This window comes from Bos javanicus, chromosome 21 (assembly GCF_032452875.1).
Source record: "Bos javanicus breed banteng chromosome 21, ARS-OSU_banteng_1.0, whole genome shotgun sequence".
NCBI classification, from domain to species: domain Eukaryota; kingdom Metazoa; phylum Chordata; class Mammalia; order Artiodactyla; family Bovidae; genus Bos; species Bos javanicus.
Window position 1 is genome coordinate 21,802,126 of NC_083888.1, and position 18,416 is coordinate 21,820,541.

An 18,416-nucleotide genomic window follows, 5' to 3' on the forward strand; every position below is an offset into this window, starting at 1 on the left:
GAAGCCCGCCTGCCCACCCTAGAGCCTGTGCTTCGCAACAAGAAAACCCACCACAAAGAGAAGCCTTCACACTGCAACTAGAGAGAGCATGAGCACAGCAACAAAGACCCAGAGCTGCCAAAAATAAATACATAATATTATAATTTTTTTTAAGTGCATGCTTGTTTATTCAGAAGAACTGAGCAGAAAGTCATTCTAGAGAGAAGAATGTTCTGGCAGGCTACATCCAGGGAACAAAGTGCCACCGTTCTGTTTGGCACAGTAAAGGGTGTTTTATATCATAAGCACAGCAACTTGCAATTATAAAACATCCTGTACCTTATAAATCACTTTCACCTACACCAGCTCATTTAATTATCAACTTTAGAGACAAGTATTCCCATTTTATAAGTGGGGGGAAATGCTCTGAAAGTTTAGGTTGTTAGAGAAGAAGTTTAAAAGGATGTACAATTAACAGTAGTGGTTATCCCTGGTAGGTGGAGTAATAGGTGATTTTTACCTTTCTTGTTTGCTGAATTCTATTTTATGATATTTCTAAAATGAACATTTGAAAAATAATAAAGCAGGGAGGGGAAGGGAACAGGAAAAAAGTAACTTCCTGAAAGTCAAATAGTGGAGTTCTTGGATTCTGATCCTATATCCTAAACACACAAATGACAACAGAAGAAATAAAGAAGCTGACATTGGAAAAAATGTTTAATTTCACTGATAAAGAAATGCAAATTAAAACAACATGTAAGGATCATGTCTATTATACTAGCAACAGTGTTTTTCGAGGATGAGGGTGTGGTGAAACTAGCAGTCATTTATGACTGGTAGCATTGTAAATTGGTACAATTCACTCAGAAAACGATTTGGCAACTAGCAACGAGAGCTGTAAAAGTGTTCACACCCTGTGGAAATAATCCAAAATGTGGAAATATTTTTTTTTCTGAGAGGAAAAAATAAGGATGTTCTCAAGAGCATTATTAATACAGCAGGTCATCCTCCATTCAAACAGAGGGTCTGAGTTTGACTGTTTATAGGAGGGTGAGCCTGTAATCTTCTGAATGCTTGTTTGCACTAATTGATGTACCTAAAGGGAGAGTTTGTTTTTTAGCTGAAGAAAAAGTGACAAAGTGTGAGTGTGTGATTTAGAATAAATGGAGATTGACCTGGTTGGTGTCTGTTCGGACTCAGGCATTCTGGACTGTCTTTTTTTTTTTTTCTCTTCTTAGTGTAACTCATCTCTATGAGATTTAAGTGGAAAAGATTCATTTGTGGAAGAGTCCTGTTTTCCTATTTGTTTTTTATTCTCTTGTGAAATATAAATTAAAAGTCAAGAGTATATAAACAATGCATATTAATTGATTTTTTAAAGTTTTTTTTAAATGTAGACCATTTTAAGTCTTTATTGAAATTGTTACAATATTGCTTTTGTTTTATGTTTTGGTTTTTCAGCCACTAGGCATGTGGGATCTTAGCGCCCTGACCAGAGATAGAACCCAACCCCCTGCTTTGGAAGGTGAAGTTTTAACCATTGGACCACTAGGAAGTTAAAGAATTACAATTCTATGATTAAAAGAATATTTGTGCTTAGCATCCAGCTTAAGAAATAGAAAAGAAACTGAGCCTCCCTCCTCCCCATTCCAATTAACCTCTACTTAGAATTTTGTATTAATAAATCCTTTGCTTTTCATGACGGTTTGTGCTTATTGCTTAAGCAATATAGTATTTGGTATTGTCTGTTTTAATCTGTATTGTCTTTTGACACTTACTATATGTATTTTCTGCATCTTATTTTTCACTCTCAATATTGAGTTATTGAGGCCTATCTGTGTTAATACATACAACTGTAGTTTATTCATTTGTCCTGATGTATTCAAGAATTCCACTGTGTGAATTTACCATATTTGCTGGAGGTGGGGCCACTAAATCTGAATTTTAAACAAGCACCTCAGGAGGAGGAATGCAAGTGGTTTTTGACTCATGCTTTGAGAAATACTCTCAGAGGTTGAGGCCAAGCTATTACTTTTTAGTCTCCCAGTCTCTACCTCTACCTTTTAATTCCATTTAAACTGCTTGTCTCCCACTTTCCAACAATATTTCTCTTCTTCTTTTTTTTTGGCTGTGCTGGGTCCTCACACGCAGACTCTGTAGTTTCGGTTGTAGGCTTGGTTGCAGGCCCTGTGACATGTGGAATCTTAGTTCCCTGACCAAGGATCAAACCTGCATCCCCTGCATTGGAAGGTGAATTCTTTATCACTGGACCAACCAGGGAAGCCCCTCTTCACCTGCATAATTCTTATTCTTTGAATATCCTCATTAAACTATAAACTCCTCCAAGGCAAAGATGAGATCATTATCATTGTTGTTATCAGCATTTATAGAACACACACAACATACCAGGTACTGTGCATACAGTTTTCTGTGTATCATCTCATTAATCCTCATCGACCCCATAAAGAAGGCTTATCCCCATTTTACAGGTAAAGAAATAAGGATCAGAGAGAGTAACTTGCCCAAGTGTAACAGCTTTTTTAATGTGGAATTCTTCCACTGTTTTGTCTTTATACCTCTAGTATCTGGTATAGGACTTGGTGTATCAGTTCAGTTCAGTTGCTCAGTCAGTCATGGACTGCAGCACGCCAAGCCTCCCTGTCCATCACTAACTCCCGGAGTCTACTCAAACTCATGTCCATTGAGTCGGTGATGCCATCCAACCATCTCATCTTCTGTCATCCCTTCTCCTCCCGCCTTCAATCTTTCCCAGCACCAGGGTCTTTTCAAATGAGTCAGCTTTTCTCATCAGGTGGCCAAAGTCTGGAGTTTCAGCTTCAACATCAGTCCTTCTAATGAATACTCAGGACTGATCTTTAGGATGGACTGGTTGGATCTCCTTGCAGTCTAAGAGACTTTCAAGAGTCTTTTCCAACACCACAGTTCAAAAGCATCAATTTTTTGGTGCTCAGCTTTCTTTATAGGCCAACTCTCACATCCATACATGACCCCTGGAAAAACCATAGCCTTGACTAGACAGACCTTTGCTGGCAAACTAACATCTCTGCTTTTTAATATGCTGTCTAGGTTGGTCATAACTTTCCTTCCAAGGAGTATCTTTTCATTTCATGGCTGTAGTCACCATCTGCAGTGATTTTGGACCCCCCAAAAATAAAGTCTGCCACTGTTTCCATTGTTTTCCTATTTGCCATGAAGTGATGGGACCAGATGCCATGATCTTAGTTTTCTGAATGTTGAGCTTTAAGCCAACTTTTTCACTCTCCTCTTTCACTTTCATCAAGAGGCTCTTTAGTTCTTCTTCACTTTTTGCCGTAAGGGTGGTATCATCTGCATATCTGAGGTTATCGATACTTGGTGTATAGCACTCAATAAATGTTTGTGTGTGTTTTTTTTAGTTGAACTGAAGGGAAAAATAATTGAGAACAGATGGAAAACAGGAGCTAGGAACAAGATTTGGGATGCCAGATGATTACAGGGGTGAATTCTGGGGAGTGAGGTTGTGGGAAGGAATGAGGAAAAGTCGAGGCGTTTTCTTTTCTTCTTCTTTTTTTTTTTTTTAACTGTGGGTGCTTCTGTACTGTTTGGAGAATTTTACAAAAAGCACATGGTGCTTTTACAATTAAAAAGGTGGGGGGCAGTGTGGAGACAAGTTCTGTGACTCAGCATCAGCAAAATATAGGAAAGAGGGGGAAAGAGAAATCTAAGCCAAAGGTATTGTGGAGATGAGAAGCTCAATTAAAAGAGCCTGGACATGATAGCCCTGAGAATATGATACATATTAATGGAAGTTTGACAAAAAGGAGAGTGGTTAAGAATCCACCTTGCAAGGCAGGTAACACAGGTTTGACCCTGGGTTGAGGAACTAAGATCCCACATGCTGATGAGCTACTAAGCCCCTGCACCACACCTAGAGAGAATCTGTGTGCCAGATCAAAAGATTCCCATGAGCCAATGAAGATTCCTTGTGCTGCAACTATTTATTTGGTTTCGACACAGCCAAATAAATAAAATATTTTTTTTAAATATAGTGAGTCTCCACAGACATAGAATACAAAATATTTTTAAAAGGTTGGGGAGGAAAGGAATGTGACAGTAAGGTTTAGGAAGAATTCTTTTGAGGTAGAAAGAAGGTTTAACGGTCTTGCCTTTTTGTTCTGTTTCTCCCAATGCCTGCCACAGTGCTTGGTGATTAACAGTCATTTATTGGAGAGCTTCTATGGGCCAGACACTAAGCCCTTGATGTCATGCATTGGAGCAATGCCTTTCATTTTTCCCTCTGGAATGTGACTTACACATAGCTGCCCAATCAAACTGCCTCAAACACTGATCATGCCTCTCCTCGATTGGAAAACCATCATTGAGAACAGACACTCCTTTCCCCCAGAGAATAATATCCACAGCCAGTTTGGCAACTAAGAGCCTCCCTGGTGTAACTCTCACTCACCTGTCCCTCTTCATCCCACACTGCCGCTTTTCCAGCACGAGTTCCTTGCCTATGAGCATGCCTCCATGAATTCATCCAGTGAATGTTGACTGAGCACCTAGTACCTGCCAGGCACTGTTTTAGGTGCCAGGGAAAGAATGGCATGTAGGAGAAATGGCTCCCTCCTACCATGATGTTTACCAAAACAAGTACACAGGAAAAGATCAGACAGGTATAAGGACTTTGATGAAAATAAAATAGGATATGGGACTTCCCTGGTTATTTAACATACTGATTGTGTCTGACTTAGAACAATGCTTGGATAGATAAGATAAACGAAGATGATGTGCTCTTATAGTACCATGAAAGGACTGTAAAACCACTCCCAGCTAATGGGAATGTAATTTCCTCTCCTGTTTTCAGGCCTGGGTCAAGAAATACTGAGTTGTCCAAAATTTCCCTTCAGGTTTTACTGTAACATCTTACAGAAAAACCTGAACAAACTCTTTGGCCAACCCGGTATTAATTGGCAACTTAGCAAGTCCATTCCTAAGGAATCACTCAGGTGTTTGCTGAGCTCTTTAGCACACACCTTTCTGGAGAACGTAGTCAAACTGGAGGGGTGTAAGCAGGAGAAAAACATCAGAGGCCATTAGAAAAAATTTATTCTGAGATTCATGCATTTATAAATGTCCTGTCAGAGCAGAGTCTCTCACTGAAAGGCATTTAAAATCTAAGGCATGTCTCGTACACAGGGTTATTGTTACCATCTTTCTAAATTCCATATATATGTGTTAGTATACTGTATTGGTGTTTTTCTTTCTGGCTTACTTCACTCTGTATAATAGGCTCCAGTTTCATCCACCTCATTAGAACTGATTCAAATGAATTCTTTTTAATGGCTGAGTAATACTCCATTGTGTATATGTACCACAGCTTTCTTATCCATTCATCTGCTGATGGACATCTAGGTTGCTTCCATGTCCTGGCTATTATAAACAGTGCTGCGATGAACATTGGGGTACACGTGTCTCTTTCCCTTCTGGTTTCCTCAGTGTGTATGCCCAGCAGTGGGATTGCTGGATCATAAGGCAGTTCTATTTCCAGTTTTTTAAGGACTCTCCACACTGTTCTCCATAGTGGCTGTACTAGTTTGCATTCCCACCAACAGTGTAAGAGGGTTCCCTTTTCTCCACACCCTCTCCAGCATTTATTGCTTGTAGACTTTTGGATCACAAAGAGACACTGAGGTATAGAACAGTCTTATGGACTCTGTTGGAGAGGGAGAGGGTGGGAAGATTTGGGAGAATGGCATTGAAACATGTATAATATCATGTATGAAATGAGTTGCCAGTCCAGGTTCAATGCACGATACTGGATGCTTGGGGCTGGTGCACTGGGACGACCCAGAGGGATGGTATGGGGAGGGAGGAGGGAGGAGGGTTCAGGATGGGGAACACATGTATACCTATGGCGGATTCATTTTGATATTTGGCAAAACTAATACAATATTGTAAAGTTTAAAAATAAAATAAAATTTAAAAAAATTAAAAAAAATAATAAAATCTAAGGCATGGAGGCCAACATTTATATAATGATATTAAGAAGAAATCAAAGGGGTTCTAATCAAGCAACTCTTGTTCCTATACCAGCTGTACCTCAGGGAAACCAAATAGTTGATTGGGGGAGTTCTCTTTACTGAAGTAGTTCAGCTAATAGATGAAGAAGAATGACAGATATAAAAGCATTTGGCAAACCCAAGTGAAATAACGGCTTATCAATGGTCGCCAGCTTCATAAGAAGAGACTAAACCAAGTACTAGGTGCCTCCTGACAGAAGTGCATAAGATCACTCTGGAGTATTATTGCCCATATTATTGTTGTTTATTCGCTTAGTCATGTTGTACTCTTTGCGACCCCATGGACTAGAGCCCACCAGACTCCTCTGTTCTCTGTTCTCTCTCGATATTTGCTCAAATTCATATCCATTGACTTGGTGATGATATCCAACCATCTCATCCTCTGCCTCCCCCTTCTCCTCTTGCCTTCAATCTTTCCCAGCATCAGAATCTTTTTATTTCCCAGGCAACAATATTGGAGAGGGTTGCCATTTCCTTCTCCAGGGGATCTTAATAACCCAGGGATTGATCTCAAATCTCCTGCATTGGCAGGCAGATTGTTTACCACTGAGCTACTGGGAAAGCCCATTCTTGCCCTCCCCTTCCCTAAATCTGAATCTGATCATGTTTACAGATCCAGTTACCAACATTAGGAGAGCAGAGGATGGAGGAGCATATTAAAGGATCCTAAAAAAATAAATAAATAAATAAATAAAAATAAAGGATCCCATAGGTTGGAATTAGCAAAATATACAACTGTAGACACTTAAAGGACAAGTTTTTTTGTTTTTGTTTTTTTCCCCAACAAATGAAATATAAGGAAAGGAGAGAGAGAAGAGGGAGGGCTTCTGTAAGGAACATATCAACCAACTGAAGGCAAAGATCTTATCTGGATTTTGATTCAAACAAACTGAAAAATAAAAACAGGGATTTCCCTGCCGGTCCAGGGGTTAGGACTCTGCCCGAGTTCAATCCCTGGTCAGGGAACTGAGATCCTGAAACCCATGCAGCATGACCAAAAGGCATGTAAATTAAAAATAGAAAAAAACGTAAGATAATTAGGGAAATGTGAACACTGACTGCAGTATTTATATTAGTATTTGGAGTATTACAAAATCCTGTTAAATTTTTGTAGGAACAATAATAGTACTGTGGCTGCCTTTAGTAGAAGAGCCATCTTTTAAAGCTGTGGTTCTCACACTTGGGCTTGCATAATAATCACCTGGAGGGCTTATTAAAACACATATTATAGGACTTTCTTTGTAGTCCAGTGGTTAAGACTTTGCCTTCCAATGCAGGAAACACAGGCTGGATCCGTGGTCAGGGAGCAAAGATCCCACTGGCCTTGGGACAAGAAAACCAAAATTAAAAAAAAAAAAAAACAAACCAGAAGCAACAGTGTAACAAATTCAATAAAGACTTTTAAAAAAATGGTCCACATTAAAAAAAATATTTGAAAAAGTTTTTAAAAATAAAACACATATTGTTAAGTCCCACCCCTAGCTTCCAATTCAGTAAGTCTGAAATGGGGACTTAGAACTTGCATTTCTAACAAGTTCCCAGATGATGATAATGCTGCTGGTCAGGGATCACATTTTAGGAACTTACAGCACTGAATTAACCAGATTTTTTTCCCATTCAATTATCTATTTTTTAATACTTCCAGTTCAGTTTAGTCACTCAGTCATGTCTGATTCTTTGCAACCCCATGAACTGCAGCACACCAGGCTTCCCTGTCCACCACCAACTCCCAGAGCTTGCTCAAACTCATGTCCATTGAGTTGGTGATGCCATCCAACTTTCTTATCTTCTGTTGTCCCCTTCTCCTCCTGCCTTCAATCTTTCCCAGCATCAGGGTCTTTTCCAATGAGTCAGTTCTTCACATCGGGTGGCCAAATTGGAGTTTTAGCTTCAGCATCAGTCCTTCCAAAGAATATTCAAGACTGATTTCCCTGAGGATTGACTGGTTTTTTGCAGAGTTTCAAAGAATAGCAAGGAGAGATAAGAAAGCCTTCCTCCGTGATCAATGCAAAGAAACAGAGGAAAACAAAAGAATGGGAAAGACTAGAGATCTCTTCAAGAAAACTGGGGATACCAAGGGAATATTTCATGCAAAGATGGGCACAATAAAGGACAGAAAATTTTTAATACTTTTTATTTATTTGGCTGTACCAGCTCTTCATTGAGGCATGCAGAATCTTTAGTTGTGGCATTTGAATGCTTAGTTTCTGCAGGTGGGATCTAGTTCCCTGACCAAGGACAGAACCTGGGCCCCCTGCATTGGAAGCACAGAGTCTCAGCCACTGGACCACCAGGGAAGTCCCTCTGATCAATTACCTATTAAAGAAGGTGTATAGGTCATCAGCTGAGTTCTATCCCCTGTTATAGCACTCAGATGGCACTCCATACAATGGAAGAGGACTAGTGTTCCAAGGTTGATATATTAGTCTGTATTGACACAGAAAAGCTTGAAAGAAAAACCTTCAGTCTCCCACCTTTCTCTCCAGAGTGTTCAACACCCAACTCCCTCCTTACCCACTTACATATGCCATTGAGGATCAAGGAGCCCAGCATGGGACCCTGTAAAGCTGTTGGGAACTTAGCCTACCTCCCTGCATCATCTCCAATTTCAGAGTGGTTTGATGGACATAATATGGTTCCTTCAGTCCTGTGGTGCCTCGGAGATGCTCTAACAAACCCCAGAGCTGGTCTGTTCCATGTTGTGGAAGAGGAGACCAGCAGACAGATTCTGGCTTTTCTGTGAGTTAATTACATGACCCATAATGAGTCATTTAGGGCTTCCCTAGTGGCTCAGTGGTAAAGAATCTGCCGGCAATGCAAGCATTCTGGTTTGGATCCCTGGGTCAAGAAGATCCCCTGGAGGAGGAAATGGCAACCCACTCCAGTATTCTTGCCTGGAGAATCCCATGAACAGAGGAGCCTGGTGGCCTACAGTCCCATGGAGTCGAAAAGAGTTGGACAGGACCAAAGGGACTTAGCGCACACGCAATGATAAAATGACTACATTTATCTCACTTCTCTTTTAGTAACCAGGCATCAACCATGAAACTCACATTTCTCTATGAGTCAGTCAAAAACACTGAAGGAATGCCTTTTGTGTTTAGAACACTGGACCCTCTAGGTTTATCCTGGCCATGAAAAAACAGAAAAAGAGAAAAGATTAAGGCCTGACATGAGCTACAAATGCTCAGCTTTTCTCTATTTGGAGCACTTTGAAATAATAGCGGTGGGACTTCCCTCGTGGTCCAGTGGTTGAAACTCCGGGTCGGGAAGATCTTCTGGAGAAGGAAATGGCAGTCCACTCCAGTATTCTTGCCTGGAAAATCCAATGGACAGAGGAGCTGGCGGGCTGCAGTCCCTGGAGTTGCAAAGAGTTGGACATGACTGAGCGACTGAGCATGCACACAGGGCATTAAGGTTCCACGTGCCTTGCAGCGCAGCCAAGACAAAAACAGAAACAAAGATAACAGTGATGGAAATTTGGAAGGGAGGAAAAGAAGCATTTCAGACTATTTCCTACATCAGGTGAGTGTTCTGATGGCACAAAAGGTGTGCTTTCTGCCGGAAGCTCTTGTCGCATTCACTGCAGTGAAAGGGTTTCTCTCCTGTGTGCGTTCTCTGGTGTGTGAGGAAATGGGAACGCTGATTGAAGGTTTTGCCACACTCAGGGCAGCAATAGGGTCTGTCTCCCAAGTGGATCCGCTGGTGGGTGATGAAGTGGGAGCTCTGGTTGAAGCTCTTGCCACACTCACCACATTTATAGGGTCTTTCTCCGGTGTGGATCCGCTGGTGCTTGACCAAGGCAGAGCTGTCGGCAAAGCCCTTCCCACAGCCGTCGCACTTAAAAGGCCTCTCGCCCGTGTGTGTCCTCTGGTGCGTGACCAGGTGCGAGCTCTGACTGAAACTCTTGTGGCAGTAAGGACAGCTGAAGGGCCTTTCTCCCGAGTGAGTGCTCATGTGGGCCACAAAATGAGAGCTATCTCGGAAGCCCTTCCCACACTCGGGGCACTTGAAGGGCCGCTCTCCCGTGTGGGTTCGCTGGTGCTTAATCAGATCTGAGCTCTGGCTGAAACTCTCCCCGCAATCGCGACACCCATAGGGCTTCACTCCCGTGTGGGTCCTCTGGTGGGTGATGAAATTGGAGCTGCGACTGAAGCTCTTGTGACACTGGAGGCACATGTAGGGCTTCTCCCCCGTGTGGGTTCTTTGGTGCACTGTGAGGTGCGGTTTCCGTGCAAAAGTCTTCCCACACTCGGGGCACTGGTGGGGTCTCTCACCCGTGTGGGTTCTCTGGTGTTTGATGAGGGTCGAGCTGTCGCTGAATTTCTTCTCACACCTGTGGCACTGGTAGGGTTTCTCTCCTGTGTGTGTTCTGCGGTGGGTGACAAGGTCTGAACTCTGTTTGAAGCCTTTCCCGCACTCCATGCACTTATAGGGCCTCTCACCAGTATGGGTTCTTCGGTGCCTTATGAGATAGGAGCTCTGGTTAAAGCTTTTCCCACATTCCACACACACTAGCTTCTTTTCTATATATCCTTCCAGGAGCTTGTTTAATTCCTTCTCCTGTGAAAAGGGCCCCTGCTGACCCTCTCCCAGGAGGGTTCCATGCTGCCCTTCTAATTCAAGACCCCTCTCCCAGTTTCCTCCCCAACTAGGAGGAGGAGAAATATCTTTATTGGCCCCTTCTAAGGATGTTCCACATGGTTCTGCCGTTTCGGAAATGTCCTGATCGAGTTGTACCACCTGATTCTTAAATTCTGAAAAGTTAACAGAGTAACACAGGATGAAGTTATTACTTATCAGGAAAGGTCATCAGAAAGCAGCAAGAAAGAGTAAAATTAGTATTTTTGCTACAGACCACATTTAATCTGACTACTCTCATTCTGATTCCTGAAGAGTATATCCCTGGCGGCTCAGTGGTAAAGAATCCACCTGTCAATTCAGGAGATTCGGGATCAATCCCTGGGTCGGGAAGATCCCCTAGAGGAGGATATGGCAACCCACTCCAGTTTTCTTGCCTAGAGAATCCCATGTACAGAGGAGCCTGGCAGGCTACAGACTATGGGGTCGCAAAAGAGTCAGACATGACTTAGCGACTAAACATCAATCAGGAAAGATCAGCAGAAAGCAGCAAAAAGATTAAAATTAGTGTTTTTGCAACAGACGACATTTAGTCTGACTACTCTCATTTTGATTCCTGAAGAGTTCACTGAAGATCACTGAGCTTCCCATTCATGACATAAGCAATTCCCAAGCCCTTTTTATTTTAAGATGGTCCAGTGAACCTTGAGGTGACCTTGATATCAAGAGTAAAACACGTATTGTCAGAACTGGGCAACTTTTTTCAATGATGTTAGAATCTAGACAAAAGTGAAATGTTTAATTTAAATGAAGACCTTATTTGGTCAATGACTGATGGTCCAGGAAGTCAAAGTACAACTTCTAATAGCAAGAACAAAGTCTAGGGGAGGATTTCCCTGCTGGCTCAGTGGTGAAGAATTTGCCTGCCAATACAGGGGATGCAGGTTCAATCCCTGGTCAGGGATGATCCCACAGTCTGCAGGACAACTAAGCCTGTGAACCACAACTACTGAGCCCACGAGCTCTAAAGCCTGCACATTGTAATAAGAGAAACCACTGCAATGAGAAGCCCATGCACCGCAAGTAGAGAGTAACCCCTGCTTGCCACAACTAGAGAAAGCCCACAGGAAGCAATGAAGACCCAGCACAGCCAAAAATAAATAATTTTTTTAAAAAAGTCTAGGGCAGCATTCCAAATTCCTTAACTAAACAAGGGCTGAAATGTTAGACTTCCACGCACCAGGTAACACATCTCACCTGTGTGACTTTCCCTCAGGATCTTCCTTGCCTCAAAATTTTGCAGTGGTAGGACCCATGCCTCTTCTTTCTGCTCCAGCTGGGAGGTTACACTTGGTTTTGAAATCCTATAAGGAAGGTGAACACAGGATGTTAATTTCAGCCATCATATAAGGCTTGAGAAAATGCAATCCCCTCTTTTTCCCCAGGTACAGGAGACCACCCCAGGAAATTCTCATGTATGTTCGGTGGTCCAGTGGTTACAAATCTACCTGCCAATACGGGGGACACAGATTAGATCCCTGGTCTGTTTGGGGAACATTCCACATGCTGCGGGACAACTAAGCCAGTGCACCAGAACTACCGAGCCCTGGCTCCAGAGCCTGTGCTCTGCAGTGAGGAGCCACTGTAATGAGGAAACTGTGCACTGAACTAGAGGAGCCTGTGTGCAGCAACAGAGACCCAGTGCAGCCAAAAATAAATAAATAAAAATGAAAAGGGCAGCCATGATGTCATGATAAAACAGGGTGATCTCCCTAAGAGGCTGAGAAAAAGCTCTTTGCTTCCCATTAAAAAAAAAATCAGACTTGGGTGATAGAAACTCTAGAATAAGCACAATAACTCATCCCTCAAGGCACAAGGCTAAACTCATGTGGAGAGATAACTTTATCAAAACAAAGCTGCCATGACCTCACCCTTAGAAAGAATCAAGGAAGTTAACTATAATGTTTGGTTTTTAAATTTTCCCAGAAGGGCAGCAGTCAATATAACCATGAGAAAAAGACAAACACTTGTAGAGAAAAAAAAAAAAAAGGGACAAAGGACATGAATGGGCAATTCACAAAAGAAAATAAAGCAGCCTATAAATATGTGAAAAACTTTTAACTCATCATTAGCCAAAGAAATTCAAATTAAAACAATGACACACAGGGAATATAGTATAAAGGTAAAGAGGTGTAAACTCAAGAGTCTTACTGTCTGAATTTGAATCCTAACTATGTCTCTGACTAGATGTGTGACCTCAGGAAAGTTACTTAAGCTCCTTGTGTCTCTGTGTCTTCATCTATAAATTAGGGAAAATGACAAAACCCACCTTAGGGCTTCCCTGGTGCCTCAGTAGTAAAGGATCCGATGCCAATGCAGGAGGTATGGGTTTGAACCCCTGGTCTGGGAGGATCCCACATGCCATGGAACTACTATGTCCCAAAAGTCACTAATACAGGGAACACAGGTTCAATTCCTGGTTTGGGTGTTAGGTCTCACATGCTGAGGGGCAACTAAGCCCACAACTACTGAGCCTGTACTCTAGGGCCCGGGAGTACTCTAGGGTCCACGTGCCATGATTACTGAAGCCCGAGCGCCCAAGAGCTCATGCTCTGTAACAAGAGAAGCCACTGCAATGAGAAGCCCTTACACTGCAACTAGAAAATAGTCTGTGCAGCAACAAAGACCCAGCACAGCCAAAAATAAATAAATTTAATTAAAAAGACCTACCTTACAGAGTTGTCATGAGGATTAAATGATTAAGTCCTCAATAAATGTTAGCTATCACTATTATTTTACCTACATTCTTAGATTACGATACCCTGCATGATGGATAAAATATGAAGAAATAGACACTTCATATAATGCTAACAGGAATAAATAAATTGATTCAGTCTTTTTGGAAGACATTTGGCAAAAATACCAAATATCTTAGAAATGTATCTATTCTCAAACCCAGAAATTTCTAGAGAGTCTAAAGAAGTGAACAAAAGTAAACAAACAAAAAAGGACATTGTGCAAAAAATATACATATTAGCTAACTGTTAACTAATTATTTCAATAAACAAGACTTTAAAAAAGACAATAAGTTAAGACAGCCTCATCACAATACTGGTGAAAATTTAAAATGACCCAAATAGCTCCCAACAAAGAAATAATTTCACTTGATTGAGCCATCCAAAATTGCCAGTTTATAGGTTAAAAATAGTCCAAAAACAGTCACATGTATGGTTCAATTTAATGTAATTACTGTATTCCATACAATAAAATACTAAGTAGTTACTTTAAGTAATGTACAGATACTATTGTCAAAATATATTCACAGTACATTGTGTAAGAAAGTAAGATATACCACTGAATATTCAGTATGATCCCAATCATTTTTATTTTCTTTTTTTTTTTTAATTGTATATATGCTTAGGAAAATGGCTGGAAAGGTCATAACTCTTCATAGATGACTTTTGTTTTCATTTTGCTTATCTTTTCCTTTAGTGAATATATATTATTTGTGTAATAGATATGAAGTAAAGCAGAAAGAACCTGGGTTTGATCCCTAGGTTGGGAAGATTCCCTGGAGAAGGAAATGGCAACCCACTCCAGTATCTTGCCTGGAGAATCCTATGGATGGAGGAACCTGGTAGCTTACAGTCCATGGGGTAGCAAAGAGTGGGACACAACTGAGCGATTTCACTTTCACTTTCACTTTCAAAGCAGAAAGGAGGAGAGACATCCCAGAAAGAAGGTGATCCAGTGTTTAAGAATCCGTGCTTCCACCAAAAGGGACGTGAGTCTGATTCCTGGTTAGGGATTTAAGATCCTGGGTACCCACTCCAGTGTTCTTGCCTGGAGAATCCCAGGGACGGGGGAGCCTGGTGGGCTGCCGTCTATGGGGTCGCACAGAGTCAGACACGACTGAAGCGACTTAGCAGCAGCAGCAGCAGCAGTGCCTCATGGTACAGCCCCCAAAAAAGGCAGAATTCCCATGGTATTTTAGAAAGAGCACTGGAGGGGTCAGTTTGTTTGTTTAAGTGATGGGAAAAAAACTCTGGGGAGAGCACCTTCCCTTTTCCACAAAGACCTGGGTTGGGCTCACTTTTGCCACTTAACTTTTAGTCTCAGGGTCCTCAGCTGGAAAAGGGGAATGAAAATACATATATCAAAGGGTTATGGTAAGATATCAATCAGAAAAATATCAAAGAAATCTGAAAACCACTAAGTGCCATAAAAATAGAAGTAATTCTTTTTCTGCCAGTGAGGTGACAATTACTCTCACAGAGAGCTGGAGCTCTAAGAGACCAACATCCCCAGAGACCACTTAGATCTGGGCCCTCTCAAAGTGACTAAGATAAAGGGACTTCCCTGGTGGTCCTATGGTTAGGACTCCAAGATCCATTGCGTAGGGGCATGGGTTCAATCGCTGGTCAGGGAACTAAAATCCCACCAGCCACTCGGCACAACCAAAAAATTTAAAAATTATAGTAATAAAACTAAGATGAAGGAAAATTGCATCCTTACCCTTTGAGAGCCCATTCTTGTATCTGTGCTGGGTGGTATCCCTGAAGAGGACTCTCTAAACAGTGTCCAGGTAATCCACTTGTCCCTGAAGTCCCCAGCCACATCATTGAGGGTCATCAGTTCCTAAAGCAAGAGATCTCAGTATGCATCAACAGTTCTCTAGACATTCTCACCATTATCTCAAAACCAAAAGACAGCCACCACTACACCCAAACAAAAACCCCCTCAACCAGAACAGCTCTGAGGTAAATGCTGAAAAAAGTCTGTAAAGTCAAAGCTATGGTTTTTTCATTAGTCACGTATGGATGTGAGAGTTGGACCATAAAGGGGCTGAGTGCTGAAGAATTGATGATTTCAAATTATGGTGCTGGAGAAGACTCTTGAGAGTCCTTTGGACAGCAAGGAGATCAGACCAGTCAATCCTAAAGGAAATCAACCCTGAATATTCACTGGAAGGACTGATGTTGAAGCTAAAGCTCCAATATTCTGACCACCTGATGCAAAGAGCCAACTCATTGGAAAAGAGTCTGATGCTGGGAAAGATTGAAGGCAGGAGGAGAAGGGGCCAGCAGAGCATGACATGGTTAGATAGCGTCAACAACTCAATGGACATGAATCTGAGCAAATTCAGGGAGATACTGGAGGTCAGGGAAGCCTGGCATGCTACGGTCCATGGGGTTGCAAAGAGTTGGACACGACTTAGAGACTGAACAACAACAATAACAAATGCTGTCAACAATAGAAGGGATGCTCTTCTTTTCTGCTTTTACATAATCATTCCTGTGGCCAAATTTCTCATCACAAAGTGAGGACTGAGCCTCCAAACACATCTGTAGAACCCTCATTCTTTTGAAGACATGACTGTTTTGAGGAAGAAATTGTCCACAATGGACAAGAAAAACAGAGGCGAGTATGTGGGTATAACTCGATTTCTGGAAAGCACTGGATTCTCTCCAATGACATTTTCCTCAGCTAGGAGATTTCGGATTTAATTAGACTTAGATTAGTTATGAGAAAGGCTGACTTTTCTTGTCTTGTAGATTTAGTATCAATTTCAAGAGCTAAACTGGGCAGAAGTCCAAAGGGAACTGTCCTAGGTATCATTCTATTTCAAGGTTTAATGCAGTCAGAAGTGGGACTCAAAAGACACAGATTGAAAAAAAAAAACATGGATAAACTGTAAAATTAAGTGAAATTTAATGGGGATAAGCATAAAACAAAATATTTGGGGGATGAAAACAATCATTAAGACATTAATAAAATCAACATCAGTATCATGAAGAAATTACTTGGGGGGAGATGGTTAGGCTACTGAATGAATCATTAAGTCATTCAGTAATCAATATGCTGTAAGGCAGTAGGAGTCACAAAAAATATATAAGATAATGTTGGGTTTTTTGTTCATTTTTCCACTTAAAGAGTTTCTAATAGAAACAAATACAAGTTAGCAAGCTGAATCTGCTACAAAGAATTCTGCGTTTCAGTGGAGAATGGACTAGAACTGGGGTGAGGAAGTTTGACTCTTTTTCATCTTTTGTCTTACCTGTCGTAGCACCTGGTACTACTAGAACACACAAACACTTTTCCTGGGAACACTGATGCATTTATAGACATTGCTACTGGCCACTTAGAATGTACTGGGAATACATGTCATCTCTCTGGTTTAAAACCTTAATAAAAAAAAAAATGTCATTAGGATGCGAACACTGTCATGAGCCTGAGCAAACATTTTATTTCTACATCCATTACAGACCCACAGCAGGGCCCCCCTGCAAGAGACAGCGGGATGGAGAACTCTTAGGGTTAGACAAACGCTGTTTCCCACCCAGTGTGTTGCCCCCTGTACAGGTGACCTCAGGTGACCTCAAAGGCCCTAGAGCCTGTGGTGCTGTGACTAAGTGCCACTGTGAGAAGCACTAGTTGGTTCACTGGGTTTATTAATAGGAACATGACCGTATGGCTAGGACCGAGACCCATTCTCCTCCCTCGCGGTGCTACAGGCCCTAATCTGGGTGCAGCGATCAGAGGGTCGCAAAGCTAAACTGAAACCAGAAGACTATCACCGAGGAGCAAAAAAAAAGAAAGAAAAAAAGACTAAGAGGATGAGCTATCCCGACGCCGGCAGAGAAAAGTGCAGCCACCTCTCCCACTCCTCAGCAAGACCCGTGGGCTCTGAAAAGCGAACGCAGGGACCCAGCGGGGACAACCTCGAGGCGCTGGGCGAGCCCCATCCACGCCCCTCAGCAGCTCCGAGGCTTCAGCCGCCGTCTCCTTCCCCGGATCACTCACCGCCCCCGGGCCCAGCCCCGGATGGGACACCGAGCGAGGGTCCTCCACCACCGAGCCGCAGCCGGCCCGCTACGCCGCGGCGGTTCTGCCCAGAACCCGACCGGGATTCGTGACAGGGCTGTGGGGACACAGGTGGGACGCCCGGCAAGGCAGCCAGCAGCCGGAAAACACCGCCCCCGTCCTCTTGCCATTGGCCTCTCAGCTTTTAGGCCGAGAAGTCTTCCCCGTCCATAGGCTGAGAGAGATTTCAATCACCGCGGAGCCTTTTGGGAAATGTAGTTCTGAGCGAGCCCTCAAAGGCTTGGGAGTCCCGGAAAGCCGGGTTCCCAGCGGTGACAAGTATACTAAACCCAGTTCCCGAGCTACCTGGTCGCTAGGACCGCCTCTTCGGAGCTGAGAAGGGGATCCAAGGACTATAATCAGAGAGGGATCTGAAGATGCGAACCTCCGGGCCTCACCTGACTGGTGCAGAGCAGCCCGGTACCAAACACGGCATCTCCCGCGCTCTGCCACCTAGCCTTCCAGAGAGAGGAGCAGCTCGGCGCTACGACCTTGGGGTGCAGCCTCCTCTGCCGGGTCCCCGCCCTAACCCGGGGCGGCCAGAACCTGAATGGTGTGTCCCGTCGCCAAGTTCCGGGCCAACTCAGACTGGACATAACAGACCTCAGTCAGGAGCCGTTAAGTGGAAAACAGACTTTCTGCTTTCCTCTATTAGCAGCACAATTCTAAGGCGAATCTCCTTTCCATTATAGCCAGAGGAAACCTGCGAGAGCGTCAAGTATTCTAGGAAATGTTGTATTGGGTTCCAAACTGTGGAGATTCCTGGATCTTACCTGAGAACCAGTGTTCACTTGGGGGCCAGTGTAGAGGGTGTGGGGGGGAGGCGCGGACTACCTAAAAAATAATGAAAGCCTTTCCTTACAATGAAAAGGTATGCCTATCTACTCTGTTGTTTCACTGCAATTTAAA

At 42.8% G+C, this 18,416-nt stretch overlaps 1 protein-coding gene across 2 annotated transcripts; it reads right to left on the minus strand.

Moving 5' to 3' along the window:
- Positions 1-7,481: 7,481 nt before the first annotated feature.
- On the minus strand, positions 7,482-18,224 carry ZNF774 (zinc finger protein 774). Of its 2 annotated transcripts, none has more exons than XM_061394507.1 (5): positions 17,906-18,224; positions 16,702-16,828; positions 15,159-15,281; positions 11,901-12,007; positions 7,482-10,819 (listed from the first exon to the last, which is right to left on the minus strand). In XM_061394507.1, exons 3-5 carry the CDS (start codon positions 15,263-15,265, stop codon positions 9,579-9,581), a joined length of 1,455 nt encoding a protein of 484 aa, XP_061250491.1. In that variant the 5' UTR covers positions 15,266-15,281; positions 16,702-16,828; positions 17,906-18,224; the 3' UTR covers positions 7,482-9,578. The 2 variants fall into 2 exon arrangements, with proteins under 2 accessions (XP_061250491.1, XP_061250490.1); XM_061394506.1 differs by lacking the exon at positions 17,906-18,224 and adding an exon at positions 17,448-17,899.
- Positions 18,225-18,416: the final 192 nt, after the last annotated feature.

Excerpts from the sequence above, each read along its gene's own strand:
- ZNF774 (XM_061394507.1), bottom strand. The coding sequence starts at position 15,265 with ATGATGTGGCTGGGGACTTCAGGGACAAGTGGATTACCTGGACACTGT. Across the intron at positions 12,008-15,158 it reads CAAGAATGGGCTCTCAAAGG|GATTTCAAAACCAAGTGTAA; the intron begins GTAAGGATGCAA and ends CCTTCCTTATAG. Across the intron at positions 10,820-11,900 it reads CCTGAGGGAAAGTCACACAG|AATTTAAGAATCAGGTGGTA; the intron begins GTGAGATGTGTT and ends TTAACTTTTCAG.